Source organism: Centroberyx gerrardi, chromosome 8, assembly GCF_048128805.1.
Source record: "Centroberyx gerrardi isolate f3 chromosome 8, fCenGer3.hap1.cur.20231027, whole genome shotgun sequence".
In the NCBI taxonomy this organism is placed as follows: Eukaryota; Metazoa; Chordata; class Actinopteri; order Beryciformes; family Berycidae; genus Centroberyx; species Centroberyx gerrardi.
In genome coordinates, this window is record NC_136004.1 from 30,486,589 (window position 1) to 30,502,646 (window position 16,058).

Sequence of the window (16,058 nt, forward strand, 5' to 3'; positions counted from 1 at the left end):
TTTTCTTAATTTATGAATACAGGTTCTATAGATGGAGGAATTTTAAAATTGCACCAATACAAGTAACAGCTTCCACTTGTGACTACAGAAACTATAGAATGTGTTGCGTTTTTTCTGATAATATTCATTCTACTGATTAACACCTTTAGATATCTCTGTTTTCATATCCATTCCTAGTTGGAGTATATGAATGTTTCAGCAATGACAAGCTTGCGTGACAACCTATTGGGCCCAAGGTATTTGACAATGTCTATTTTTATAATACTTACTGTTTTTTTTGTTTTGTTTTGTTTAATGCATTAGTATAAAGCATTAATGCCTGAACACAGGTAGATTGATGGGAATAAATAAACTTTGTGACAAAGCGTATGGGATGTGGAGGTGATAAGTAAACCCAGGGGTAGAGACACATAAATAAATCTCCTCTTATATATACAATAGCAAGCAGACGTGGATGAATATATGCTATTAGAGGACCCCAAGGAAACTGCAAATATCCACTGACTGAATGGAATACAGAGTGCCAGGGAATAAATGGAGTATAATGAAGCACATATCGTTCCAGACTGAAAAGAAGAGGAAAAAATGATAGTGAACCTGAACCAGAATTTACAGAAACGTGAATTAATTCAGGATAGGTACCATCCAGAAGAGTAAGAAGATAGTGCTGGTTTTAAAAGACATGTTACTGTTACTGTTTATTCCACCACATTATCATTAGGGCTCTTTACACAGACTCAGAACTGACTACAACCCCACTACTGTTACTGTTTAGTCCATTCTATTTAATATTGCCTTGTTTGCGTAACCTTGCGTCCTGTCTGCACACAGTGGTGCACATAGACTCTGAGTGGGGCAGGGGGGGAAATCTCAAAAGGGCATTTCTGGGGCGTCCTGGTGGCTCACTGTGATGTTGTGGGTCTGAATCCAGCCTGGGACCTTTGTCACTGTCCTTCCCATCTCTTTTGTCTCTCCTCACCGTGAACTGTATAATAAAGCCGAAATGCCACTAAGATAATCTTTAAAAGGGCATGATGCTCCCCTGGAAAGATTGTTTTTTAAATCTGCTTTCATGTACGTAATTTTTCAAGGGAGAATATACAATATACTTGCATTTCTGACCTATTGCCGAGATTAGCATGTATCCAATCTAAAAATTACAGGAATAAAATGAAATGGAAAATGAAATTGAAACAACTTTGAAATGATAATAGGAAATTAATTTCTTTGTTTAGCAAGACAGCTTCCATTTACATTTTCCAGAAACTAAGAAAAAACATGTTTTACACAAGATAAGCAACCACTCAATCAGTATTAACAATGCAGGTCACTCAGTTTAAACAAAATAGCTAACCTTGGTATTCAGTCACTAACATTTCCACTTTCCACTGTTTTAAAAATATGTCCGATATTCAGATCAAAAGTAATCATACAGTTAATGATGTGAAAATTAGGGGAAGGGGTCTGGGCAAGGTTAAATAGCATGCATATACTGGGAATATTGATTCAGATTGGTTATGTTGCTTTTAGCGTACAGCTCCTCAGATAATGCAGCAAAGCCCCTTTAGAAACTACCTTGGTGGTTCAGTGTGAACAGGGTACCTAGGGCAAGGTAGCTGGAGTTGGGTAACTGGTTGTGGATGGGAGTGGGGCAGGCAGCTGGCTCTCTTGGTATTTGGAGTTAGGGGGGGAGGGGGGGGCATTTCCACTCAACTTGACACAGTATGGATTTTGTTCCCGTCCTAATGGAATAGCAGAAATATTTGAGGGGAATCCCATTACGTAGCAATTGGAGTGCTGTAATAATGTACTCACAGTCTTTTTCCCACTGCGGTTGGCCTCCTCTCGCTCTGCCAGGGCTTTCAGGAAGTTATCTTTGAGTTCTTTTCCTGCACTTGCCAGTGTCCTGGAAAAGACAACATTGAAACGGTTTGAAATGTTTCTTTTAACCCAAAAAAGGCACATGAAGCTTTAAAGGTTCTTTATGGAAGCTCTGTACCTTCTAACATACTGTAGCTGCGAGCTACTTTTTCCTATCTCTGCTCTAATTAGTAACAATTAAGTGAACAATGGTCTGCGTTGAGATGAAGTGAGTAAAACTTGGCTGTTTTTTTCTTTGGTTTGAAATCATAGCAGAGGGGTTTTCCCTTTCCATGAGTTTCTATTAGTTGTTGTTTCAACTGCTTTCTCGCAATTAAGGAAAGTAACACACTGTTCATCAAATTAAACAATTTTATCAAAAAGCATTAGAGAAAAAACATCAAAAACAATAATAGTATAACAAACTGATCTGAAACATTATTTTCTAAATGTGTAGAATAGAAAATAAAAACAATATCTAGGTAAAAGCCCATGCTTGAGCATTGCTAAAACAAAACACTATTTTTGAATTTTGCCAAAACAAAATTTCAAATCATGTTTTTTTCAAACCAGACTAATTTCATAGCATTTCTGCTTCACTAGGCAGCATAATGAAGAGTAACAGGCGTCCTGAGCCAGACTCGAGCCTACAACACTGTCAGCACACAGCGCTTAGCCAGGCCACCAGGACACCCCCCAATACTCCAAATACTGTTTCTTTACACAAATGATCCTTGATACTTTTGATACAAGCACATTTTGTTATTCTAAAAGAAAACTGCAAAAAATCATGAAGACTGTCAGATGTCATTGACACTTTTGCTAATTAATCACACTTGCAGAGCCAGTATGCAGTGTAATATTAATTATATCAGGATTAAATGATTTTCTATCATATTGTGACAGCTTCTTACACTTAGGTTGGCCGGTTTCCATGGAAACATGGTTTTGGCGCACTACTAATATCTCCACACCTGACAAAACATTGGCACTAATGCTTCGTACAGTTAACACTGCTGCACGAGCAACAGAACATTGGCACTCATCCAGAATTTACTGTGCAAAACATTCATCAGGTCCACACCAAGTTAACATCTTTAAGGCAGTAAACAGCTCACTGGAAACCTTTCAGTTGTGGTTTAGACCGTTTTCAGTGCAGGGAAAACTACAAAGAAAGTACAAGTAGCAACAGAAGAATGAAAGTAGGAGAAACTGGAAAGCTCATGTTTTTTTAATTAAAGCAAGTTAAAATTTCAGCGAAGCAGTAGAACCTCACTGTTTATCTGAACCTGGGCTATCTGAACTGATGGATTATCTGCATAAACAAGATTTGATTCTACATATTGTCTGTATGTGACATTATTGGAAGATTCATATTAACACATGCAAGTGTTTCAACCCCAAATATGAGTTTTGGAGTATGTGTGCACGTATATATTACATTTTTTTGTATAACCTTTGGCCAAAAGCTTCAGTGTATTTCAGTCATCTTTTCTCTACTGTGACCTCCATCCTCAAGTGATTTGGATTACCAAGGTTCAACTGTATATTGGATTAGTTTTATCTTTATCGAAAATTTGCTATGTACAGCTTTTGCAATTGTGGTTATTTGTCTCAACCATTATTCATGCAGGAAAAGTCAGGAAAGTAGGCTATTTTTCAGCAGCGCTGCACATTCGTACACTGAACACCTCCACTGGAGCTAAATGGGGGTTTCAGTGCCTTGCTCACAGGCACTTCAGTGGTAGTTGAAGTTCAAATCAAATATAACATGACAGGGACACACATTCACTCATTAAAACACTGAAAAAAAACACTAAGGGCAGTGGGCTACCCACGCTCCTTTTAAAAGAGAAACACAGACACTTCTTTTTGCACCAGAGTACTTAATGCAATCCTCAGGACTGTGATAATACCTTCTCAATTCTCAAAGTATCAGGGGATAAATAATGAGCTGTAATGGGCCCCTCCTGTGTGGGAAATTAGCACCAGACACTACCTAACTCTTGGTAACTTCTGGCTCTGGCTGGCAAGGCTGTCTACTCTAACAGCCACTTTGGCAGGTAACCAACCATTCAAATTGTCTGCTAAAACAGTGAAATGGCAGGTGAATTTTGGGAACTTCCAGCCACTGTGGTTGATGGATGAAGAAGTTGTTTTCACACCCTGGTATCTTCCATTATAAACTCCATGTGACCTCCTCTATACAGCAAGAGACATCTGCAGCACCACAATGCAAGCCAAGGTGAGGGTGACAGCTGAGCTCAGGAATGCAAGGGGAGAGAACAGAATTTTGCCAAACATTTATTGACATTTTAGTCATTTACTTGATGCTCTATCCAGAGGAACTACAGTGAGTGAGCAGGTGGAGGTTGAGTGTCTTGCTCAAGGACACTTCGACAGGACAGATGGCTACAGGAGTGTCTCTCTAACACTAGCTACTCTGCCACCACTACAGTCAATTTTAACCTTTATTTATCCAAGGAAGGATGTTTGCTGAGCATGCATGCCCTTTTTGTGCACCACCCAACTTTACATTCATATAGTAACACACATTCACACCTGGGAGCTTCCCAGTACAACCACAGTCTTCTACTGTTGGCCACAGAGCAGCGCTGGAGTCGTTAGGGGTTAAGTGCCTTGCTCAAGAGCACCTCAACACAACACCGATCCACCAGTACTTGTTGAGAGAGATGGGAGTGATACTCATTCACTTTCCCTACCCAGATTTTCCCGGCCAGGCTGAGGATCTGAACCAGCAACCTTCTGGTCACAGATCTCTTTCATCTTTAAGCTACCGCCTAACATTCAAAATCACCGATCCCAGTTCTCTCTGCTGCACTAGTCAAAGAGAGGACAAGTTCACTTATACTCTGCATTAATGGCTCCCCAAATCCACTTTCCACCCACGGAGCCCTGTAAAAAGCCGGCTGCCGCAACAAGCACTGAAAACTGTCCAATTGCTGCTCCTTGCCTTGCTTAAAATTATAATAATAGAGAACAGGATCTGAATGTTCAAATTTACTAGAATTCGAAAAAGGAATGTAATTTATACTAGTCTTTTGGCCCGTGCCCCATAATGAAAGTCTTAGAGGAATCACACAGTGGTAAAAGTGCAGGGACAGCACATATTTGGAGGCTGGGAGCTCACTCCATCTTCTGAGTGAGTGAAGGATTGCTGCTGGATCATGGGGGCCAAGGCCCCAAAGTAAACACAGGTGTTGAGGAGGCAAGTGACTGGGGTTACCCCATCCAGTAGCTAAAGAAACACACACAGTCACGCTTGGAGAGTGAATAATACCTCAGCGAAAAATATGGAGTGCTGCATGTTTGAGTTTCCCCTCCATCGACAAATTTCTTATCAAGCCTCATTTAGGAGGGATAACAAGAATTTGGCTATTAGACGGTGGTTATTAGGGCTAATGACCAGGTATTAAGCTAGCTGTGATTCAGCCATGTTTTTGAAGTGTCTCATGTTTGGCTTGTGGTCCAGGCAGGTGGGCTCTGAAATCTGTGGAAAAATAGAGAGGAAGGGATGCGAATAGTCATCAGCTGGCTTGTTGAGAAAAGCACATTAGCATCTGTCCTAACAGATGAAACTACTTTTGCACTGTATGTATGCTGTTGTGCTGAATATTGCTTTCAGTTAAAAGAAGGCAGCACCGCAAAAAAACATACAGCACATCAAATTTAGTAGGTGAACATAGGAGTATCAGTGCTTCTGATTGGAAATACCAACTCTGCTAGGATATTTTTGTATTCCTAAGTCTAGGTTTCAGGATTTGGTAAAATTGTCAAAATTGCATCATGAATCCTTGCGCAATGATTTTGAAAACTACAACTCTTAGGAGATGTCTCTCTGTTGGCTCCACGCCTCCTTCGCCTCAAGGGTGGGACTGTTTTGTTATGGGAGTGTAGCAAAATGCGAGCAAATTAGCCAGTTAGCTGGTGAGCTCTGCTTATTTCCAAAAGCTGAGGTAACTATGGCTGCAGACAGGAATGCCACTGTCAAAAATGCAAGTCACATTATCAACCACATTTTACCAGAATCCACACTTGAGCCATTCTTGTATGAACCACAATACATTACATAAAATACAGTAGATGAAGCAGACACAGTAGAAAACTACTTCTACAAATGCTTCTTTGTGACATAAATGCAGATGTGGATATCGACGGAATTTCCATTTCTAATCAATCAATCTAAGACACTACAAACCACCTCCACTTTAAAAAATACTGAAAGGACAGGATCAGAATTTTAAAACTGAAATTGAGACTAAGATGGCTCCTTGTCACGTTAGAAAAGGTGAAAGGTGTCTCTTTTTCTACAGTTGAAAGTGTAAAGAACTGTTCAAACTGACCTCTCTGTAATTCATTTTGTTCCATCAGCTAGCAGCTTTATATTTTGATTATCGTTTGTGTCTTGGAATTGAGAACTTTTATATTATTACTATTTATTTTATATTACCCTAATAGAGCGGACCCATTGTTTACAACAACAATGTCAAATCACTATTATTATTTTTTTCCTGCTATTTATCCATGAAAATACAAGTGATGTATCTTAGTGTCATATGTCCAAATAAGGGATTGTGGATAAAACTGCAAATCCACACCCTTCCTGGCTGCAGTTGTTGCTTAGGACACGTCAACTGTCTTTATCCAGTAAACGGCCTCTCTGGTCTTTCAAACCTTGATGAATTTCTAAAAAGATACTCAACTGACATCAGGGGAAAATAAAGGCTATTCAAGAGCAGTTTCCCAGGTCTTTAAGACTTGGGCTTTAAGACTTGGTTAGTGTCGTGGAGGTTCCACTCTTGACCTGCTCTACGCTCCACGTCATGCACTAAACTCCGCTTTTATTTCAGTGTTCACTTCAATATTGTAAACAACCCTTTACAACCTCGAAATACATTTAAAACACATGCATAACTTCTCACATACTGCCAGTCGTTATTTCAATAGCTTAGTCAATATATTTGAGGGAAAAAAAACGTCTCTAATCAAACACATTAGATTAACTAGAAGGGCACTCGGAGAGCACAGACCTCCGCCAAGGATCCGGATCCGCTCCAAAATTGAATGGGTTCTTCCTTGGCCCATGCTACACCCTTCCACAAAGTTTCATGAAAATCGGGCCAGTAGTTTTTCCGTAATCCTGCTAACAGACAAACAAACAAACAAACGGCACCGAAAACATAACCTCCTTGGCAGAGGTAATGAAGGCAGTGTTTCAACACGGGATGCCATAATGCAATCATGGATAAGGGCTTTAAGCCAGTCATTCCTTTATTATTTTGTAAAGTCCACTGTCCAAGAAAACTATGGAAGGAGAAAACACAAAAGCATGCATCATAGCCTCAAGTATATAAATTAGTAGTAGTCTTGGGAACCAGCCTATGGATACAGTACAGGAGAAGAGTCTAGTAGGCAATCGTCAGGAGGCCTTGAAATTTTCACTCGATAAATGGACTCGCTCTTCCACTATGCCACAAATAACATAACTATGACATCAACACCTATGAAAACAGACAAAGACTGACTCATACATTCATCAATGTGTCCATTAGCCGTTATGAACCTGTTGTTCAATGCGTTATAAACTGGAGTTTATGTAACATTTTATCTAGCTCTGCTGGGGGTGAACAGCTGTCACTGCTGAGCAACGATCCACCAAGTGTGTTTACATGTGTATAAACAGAGCAGTGGAGTGAAACGTGCTCAACCAAAACCTGGTCCAGGGGCCTGTTCGCTGGACCTGGTGCCTCCTAAAATGATGTTTCAAACAGTTTATTTAGTCCAGCATCTCTTCAGCAATACCTACACTCTGCAAACCCGGGCAGTTGTTTTGAAATGTATCTTTCTAATGTCTATCGGCTTAGATGATTTCATTGTGTAGATTTAGCCCCATAAAAATAAACACAGGTTTGAATAAAGCCTCTGCAGAGTTGGCGTCTAATGAATGAGAGAATGTGACAAATTGTAAATTATTCCTTGAGCTATTGCATCACCATAAATTTCCAAATAGGATCTTGCTGAATCATCAAGAACTGCCAATTCATCAAGTAATTGCTTAATGTGGCGGTTAATCAACATTCATTAAATGTAAAACCTGGTTTTTGGAAGAAGTTTGGCTTTTACCATTAAAAGTGATGCTGAACTTTGGTAGTACCTTGGGTTGTGTAGCTTCCTGGCCATGATATAACACCAAATTCATTACAATTGTTACAATTGTTTTAGTTGCCTAACCTTAACCAAAGTTTTAGTTTTAGTAGTCTAAATCTGGCCCCAACCTTAACCTTACCCAAAGCGTTTTTACTAATAAACAGGTGGAAATGGCATGTCCAATTCATGGTATTGTCACATAATCCAATTTGTGGTATTTGTCCTCTGTGTTGAACTCAGTTTGCATGCACTTCTTTGCTTGCACTCTGCCTCCCATCCAAAGGACTGCAGATCATGTGTTTACAACCCAATATACTCCCATCCTTCACCTTATGATCTGTGCTCACCTCACTGTCATTGACCTGCAATCTCAATAATGATTCATCTCTCTACTGGTCTCCAAGTCAATGTTATTATCTGTTTGCACAGCTGAGAGGAACAGCTATATTTACTGCAGGGAATGGTTAAGAAATTCAATATAGCACATTGCCCCAAGCTCCAACTTTGTGCAATTTCATCACCCTTGCCAAACAAATTTGATCTGTACCAAGGTGTGTCCTCTTTCACAAGTGCCAAAATTTGCAACAGCAAACAATTCCAGGCATAATTAATGGAATGTCATTAAAAAGTTCTTTGTGGGATGGAGGTTAGCATTCCTCCTTAATTCTTGGCTTTCATTTTGCAAATAAATATTCGGCAATTGGCTAAATGGTGGTTTTCTGAGAGATTTTGATTTCATGACGGGTAACAGATGTGCTTTGAAATAATTTCTTCTTTTATTCTCGAGACAGATTAACAGATTGAAGCTTTCATTAGCCCGTACCTTTCAACAGTATGGCAGATGGGAACTTTCAATAATACAGTGATTTCTCGAGAATCAACACATACTGTACCAGCATATTTTTCCTGAGAGTGCTTGGGAAAATGAATCTTATGGAAAATATTATTTTGGGCTGGTGGACGTCAAGGGAAATTCCACACAGCATGACAATTTACTTTATTTTGGGCTTTTTCTAAAATCCTCTGTCACCTCTGATTACAATGAGCTGAATGTATCAGTTACACATGTGCTACACATGATATTCTACCTGAGCCCTCTTTGTGTATTGTGGCCACCCTGGCTTTTGGGGGTTGGGGAGGTTGTACATTGCATTCCTGCCTTAGAAGTATGTGTTTTTGAATGTGGATCAAGCAAATCATTGTCATCCTTTAAACATTGAATTCTTAGGGGGCTAAATTAGATGTATTCTATTTGCAGACAAAACCTGCAGTTGCTGGCAGCTAAAGTACAGCTTTGCCCGATTCAATGATACTGCGAGAGTAATATTGCAGTGATTCAGATGCATGTCGGCTCGTACTGAAGGCAGATCGTTTCAATGTTTGACTGCAAAGTGAAATTTGATGTGTAGATTTGGATGCAGCTACAGACAACATCAAAGTAAAAAAAAAAAAAATCTAGTCGGTTAAAGTCCTAGTATGAGAGAACAAGAAGACCTCATCCCCCAATGGCTGTCTGGGTTGCACATGTTGACAGTGTGGTTTCTTCCTCATCGGTTTATTAGCCAACAATTTAATGCAAAGCAACTTGTAGGCTATCACAAAATCACTTAAAAGTCTTCTTCAACTCATCATACTGGTTATTACTGAACCGTTTCCTTAGTAAACAATAAAATTCACACAAGCCTTCTATCTATGCCTTATTTGTGGTTTTGTAATCTGTTAGATTTATTTATTCAGTATGTGGAACTCGGCTCTTTCTTGTTCAAAACTCAAGTCACACACTCCTAAATGAATGCAAACAAGGTGGCAATAATGAACCTATGTGTTGGGGGCTTTGGCCAGGTCCCACACAGTGAGTCCTGCAGTGGGACGGGCCTCTGCTCCAGACAGTACCTTACTGCAGAATCCATCATACGCATCCTCTATTTACAGCACTCACAACTACAAAGCAGAAGATGACAGCGCGGCCTGGTAGCTTTATGGCGAGAGCTACAGTATATAATGTGAAAACCACTTCCACCCCTGCATCAGGGCAGGGGGGGACTAAGCAGGGGGGAGTGGGGGCGGTTTCTATCGCGGGTAATCAAACATCAGAGACCTTTTGAGCCCATGGGTAAAGGATGTGAGAGATAAAGCTGAACAAATCCCATCCTTGGCAAGTCACTAATTGCTGCAACAGCTTATTATAAACCACTTTCTTTATTTTTCCATAGCATTGAAGTCGCTGTGGAAAAATAAAGAAAGTGGTTTAGTGTGACAGCCACAGCATCCATAGGATGGAGATATAGAGGAAGCAGTGCCATGGCACTTTAAGGGGAGTGGGATATGCCACCTAAACTACGACAAACCCTCTCATCCACCATGTTATTTCTATTGATTTCGCGAAATGTAATGAGTGACAGGAGGCCAATAACAGCTGGGCAATTGATTTGTTTTCCCTTTCAGTCCAAATTTACAGCAGGGGCCCCAAAGGGATCAAACATAAAACATAAATCTGAATCTTTGACTTACTCATTGTGCAGAAAAAAATCTGTGGGTTGAGAAACTACCATAGCTACCGATCTGGAGGGCTGCTGGAAACACCTTGACCTAAGAATCTCAAACTCGAAACATCTCACGTTTTTTAGGACTCAGGGACATCTAGTAAGAGTAGGGTGCTTCATTCCAGTTTGAATGAGGAACACTAACAGTTCTTTAGTTAAGTGAACTGTGTCAATACAGAATGTGACAAATGTGGAAAAAAAACTGAGGACTTCTGCCATATATTGGTAATTATTATAGTAATTATGGAAATATGCCTAGGACTAATGTTACAAGAAATTTTGCCATTGGTGCTTAAGTTCAAGGCTTGAGGCCCAGGATCTAAAGCTCCCGGGCTTTTGTCCCACAGCAGGAGGAAGGCTATTAGTAGTCACTTATTTTGATCACTAGTGGGCCAAGATGTTGTAAACTGCAGACTGTGATCTATATTCTTGTTAACTTGTGTTTTGAGTTGTTGATGGGGAGCGGACTAATTTAGACCACTTGAGTTAGTTGATGTTTTTATATGTGTCATGATTCTATATGTTTTTATCTCCGGTCTGTATCTGTAAACCCATGTCCTGTTGTTATGAATACTTCATTAACTGTGTTTAAAGTGTCACAAAAATGTGTTTTTCCCTACAATGTGACAAATTCTTCTTGAAGAAACATAATGGAATAAATGTCAATATATTACATTATCCCTTTAAACAAATCCATCACTCATTGTCTAAATTAAGAGTTACATGAAACTGGGAAATAAAAAAATGTATCTATCCACATTTCGCATTTATCTCTGATAGCACACAGAAAACAGCCTAAAGAAAATAAATAATGCAAATGGTAGCATTCTCTTGTGAAGCTAATGAAAACAGGCCTAGAGAGTATCATTTGTGCCTGGCTCTGTAACACGTCTTTGCTCACACATAATTGCTCACATCCTAATGCTGTGGTTGTTTTCTCGGGGAGATGCGATCCCTCCCTGTGCTGACTCAAGACACAAAGATCAGAGTCATGCCTGGCTTGATGCAGCTATGAATAAAACAGTGGGATGACGGGAAAAAAAAAGAAAAAGATGTCTATCTTCAAAGGGTTTCAGTCAGCCATCAAAGTGGTCCCCATTGCTCTTAATGCTCAGTAGCCCTGGTAGTCAGCGCAGAATCTTTGCTCTGGCACAAAGTCTTACAGGGCAGAGGCCTATGGTCCTCTGGCTTAGTATGAAGACTCTAGCAACAGCAACAATTTAATAATATATACACATATTTCTGTCTAACATGCCATAAATGTTGCCATGATTTCCACTAATACCGCAAAGGCAAATGTGAGTATGTGGTTAACACAGTAAAAGGGGTATTAAGTAATCTATGACCTTTTTCAACTTTTATCTGCAACCAGTATAGGAATTGGGCTGGAAAGTGAGTTTTGAAAGAAATATCAGTACTTGGTTAAGTAATTGTTGAGTCATTGGTATTGATCAATAACCCTTTCAACCATCAACAGATGTATTATGGTCATTTTGTGCTGTGGGGCAGTAAACTTACTTATTGACAAAAAAACGTACTTATTAAAAAAACAACTTGTAGCAAATGAATTGGCCTCTGATCAATCGGAATGGTATTTAAAGCAATTTGACGGCTCTCCACAGCTAACCGAGATGTATGTGAGTTTTTAAGGAATTGTCAAAGGAGAAGGTACTAACAGGCTTTAAATGTGCTGAGTTTAACATCACTGAGCTTTGCCATCTCTGGAATGATGATTTGCAGAGCCAGAATGCACAGCAAACATCCATCTAATTTTTTTTTAAGGTAACATGCGCCCTCTATATCCTAGCGACAGGTGCTACATCAGCATCTTGTGTACTTTCCCAAATTGTGTGCCATCAACTGTAACGCACATGACCATCAGGGCAAAAGACCAAATTTATAGGCATAGGGAAAGAAAGAAGAAAATGTTCATTCCACGAAAATTCAATTGGTATGTCATGCCAACATGATCATAACAAGTGTTTGGGCGAAGTTTCCAGGGTCTGCCCATGATTGTGTGAAGTTCATTTCATTTTGCAGCGCCCTAGTTTGGCCTTCAAGATGAACCCTAACCCTGATGCAAATGGAGAGCGTCTTGTCAGTGAGTTGAGCAGAAAGCAGTTGTCATTAAGAAACTCATCTTTCAATATAATACTTTTTTTGAAAACTTCTTTCAGTGATCTCGCTCTTCTTTCAGGCAAAAATGTGGAATATCCCGAGAAATTTCAGATTTTGTAAAGTAGATTTTATTATATTTTTTATACAATTAATGTCCCGGGACAAGAGCCGGCAGAACCATCGTCACATCTGATTAATGTACGTGTGCAAAACGGATGAATGGAGAGACAGTCTCATGAATTTCCGCTGTGGTTTTATTTGTTTTTTTTCCATGTCACTGCTGGTTACATTTACAAAAGTCTTTGATTAGTTGGTTATTAAGTAAGTGCAACAACTGCAACAACTTCTGGAGTTGTTAAAAATCATACATTTCAAATTGATTGAGTTTTTTTAATTTTCAATTTACTCTTTTGTTCTTTATTTTTTTGTCATTTTGCTGCTGTATATAATGAACTGTGAATATCATTTTATTGTAATAAATGGGACAAGTAGAACTTTGACCTGTGGAAAACTCCCTAAGGGACTGACTGATCCATCAGAAATCACTATCGGAGAAAATGAAAAGTCATAAATCCCACTTCTTTTATGGTAGCCAGTTTCCACACTGAAACACAACACTCAATGTGACAGATGAATTTGCTCCAATTAGACACTTGCTTCTACTACTGATGTCATTTGTACTCTAATAGGCAAAGCTGTACATTACATTTTGTTTATAATCCTAATACTCCCAAGCAAGTCCATAGAGATGAACAGGTGCAGCCTTCTCCATTAGCTAGCTATCCATCTGGCACAATGGAAACCCCTCTAATCAATAATAAATGAAAAGTGAAGATTTATGAAGAGAAATGTTATGAATTAACATTTCTCCTCCGCAGTACCGAAAGCATACAGAACCGTGACCCCAGCATGGAGGTACATACCAAACCGTGACTTTTGTACAACCAGTCTTTGAACAAAATGCATGAGCTACCATTTGGTTCTGACTTGAATTGGCCTTTTGATTAAAAATAGGTCATAATATTTTGTTGGCCTCTCACATGCCAAATGTAGCCAATGAAAGAAGACAGTTATTGCAGTAATCACCTTATTACTATGAAATATGGGATGACTTCTGAGATCTGAAAACATCCAGGTCAAACGGCAGCTTGTCATACACTCGCTGCTGCACTGGCTAGTCCAAAAGTGGCATAAGTTGATCTATGTGCTGCGTGGATGGGATGTGGTGGCTGGCTTGAGCCTGGCAGGATGTGTGTCTCTGGACAGAGCTCGCAGGGAGAGCTCCAGAGTCACACACCCGTCCAAAATCACAAAGTGCAGGGGAGGCAATTGGCTTGACAGCACATGTAATGGAGACTGCAAAACCTCATAGCCTGAGGCCCGTGCCAGAGCGGCGGTGGTGGAGAGTGGCGGGGGCTTGGCTCAGTAAAAATGAGTCCAGGATCAGTTTGTGAGGCTTCTCATGTCAGTCACATCCACAATCTTATTTTCGCTAAGCATCTGGAGGTTGGATTCGCGCTGAAATCTATTCACTGTACGTGCATGTTCGTGGCACTGGTTTTGCTTGGCACAGTAAGTGATGGCTCACTTTTAATATCGAGTAGAGAGCGGAGAACTCTCGAGGCGGACTGTAAAAACGTAGCAGCACAATGGACAATGAGCGTGGCTGTGGTTTGGGCCGTGGGGCGATCGAGGGGAGCCTGATGGAAACCTCAGAGGGCTGCCACGAGCACGCGAGGTCAGGGCATCTGCTGACATGGACTCCTGGGCCCGAGCCAGAGCCGGAGCCGAGAGGAAACCGAGGCCTCAGGTCTACTCAGCAATGCGCCCCTCGTCTTCTGGCTTGTCTCCGGGTTTATAATATTAAAAGTCATGTTCTGCTTGTCCAAGATAAAAATGGGTTACTATCATGTGTGCAGACCTCAAATATATGGCCGGAGCACTGAAAGTTTATTTTTTGTTTGCTTTGAAGAGAACACAATTTCCTTCATCTGACAGGTTTAGGAGGATATGTGGTTAAGAATATGCAATAATAAGAGCAAGACATTTTTATCCTGCCAAATTCAAAACATGTCCTAAAGTACTCACGGTATGAAACTGACTAAATAAAGTCTAAGGCTTTGAAACAAATGAACATGCAAAGGCTAATTTGTATTCTCTCTTCTGGCATATAGGAATAAACACTAAATGTTCATTTTCTGAGGTGACTGTTGATCTTGACTCTAGCCTTTTGGCATAGGCTTCACCCTAACCCAACAACCGCACAACTGACTAAGCATCCCATTCATTCAAGTTTTCTTTTTCTATCACGTATTGAATTTCACCAAAGTCTGATGAGAGCACCAGTTCTTTTGTTTGGTCTTTTGTGATGTGCTGGCAAAGCCCCCTTTCACAGCCAAGCTGTCAGGAGAAGTGTGTTGTCCTTAAGAATGAGACAGGGCAACAACAGGGCAACATCTGATTAGCATTCACGGCACTATCTCCACTCCCTTGGTATTTTATTACCACAGGTGCAGGGGCATTCATTGATCAGATGCACGCTACAGGCGAGGTTAGCCCTTAATTGAAAACAGCTCTATTTATACACCTGCAGGCACTAAAGGTCTCCAAGAGAGCACAGGGAGGTTGAAAAGAAGAGAAAGGAAGGGGAAAAAAAACACATAGAGCAGTGACAGAGCGGTGAAAAAAGACATGCCTTGGGAGACATAGGTTAAGGCCTACAGAGAAGGCAAAAGGCATTCCCGAAACAGCATGGCTACCCAGAGCCATGAGTTGACAGCCCTGCAGGTGCTAAAATCTTTGGTGGACTATAACCCCCCCCCCCCCCCCCCCCTCCCTCCCTCCCCTCCCTCCCTCCCTCACAGATACACACACGGTTTTTGAAACAAACATTACCATTTGTTGAAAGGAGACCCAAATGAATGCAAATCCAATTGCAACGTTATTCGATAACATCGCTTCGGTAATTTGGTGTCGCAGAAAAATTTGCTTTGTTAGCTGAACAAAATCTACAGTCAGGTTGTTTACCGTACAGCTGCCAATTTGTGCAGCAACACTAGTTTTTCAGAACACTGCGGTGATTGTGCTCAACCCCTTTGCAGGTGGTACATTGCATCCTGGGCCTGTGTTTTCACAGTGTGACCACAACAGGAGGTCAGGGGGTCAGATTGGTTTAAATCCAATCAGAAAACCACAGAGGAAAGAGCAATCTGCATTTAAACAGTGAGGGAGACACAGCTGAAGCTTGCCACTTTTGATGGAAAAGGTCTGTAGGTGCTGTGTGTTTTTTTCTGTCTTGTCAAGGTCTTTTTCAAGATGTCAAATAGCCATGTGTGGGAAAGCGATATGTAGACCCTGTTAATTAGTTCA

General features: G+C 40.4%; 1 protein-coding gene across 1 annotated transcript in view; it reads right to left on the reverse strand.

Annotated features, from left to right (window-relative positions):
* Positions 1-16,058, reverse strand: part of cfap299 (cilia and flagella associated protein 299) — a 76,825-nt gene that overhangs the window by 53,723 nt on the left and 7,044 nt on the right. The window contains exons 3-4 of the mRNA XM_071923851.1: positions 2,069-2,074; positions 1,816-1,906 (exon numbers count right to left, since the gene is read on the reverse strand). Coding sequence (XP_071779952.1) covers positions 1,816-1,906; positions 2,069-2,074 — 97 coding nt within the window. The remainder of the gene's footprint in view (positions 1-1,815; positions 1,907-2,068; positions 2,075-16,058) is intronic.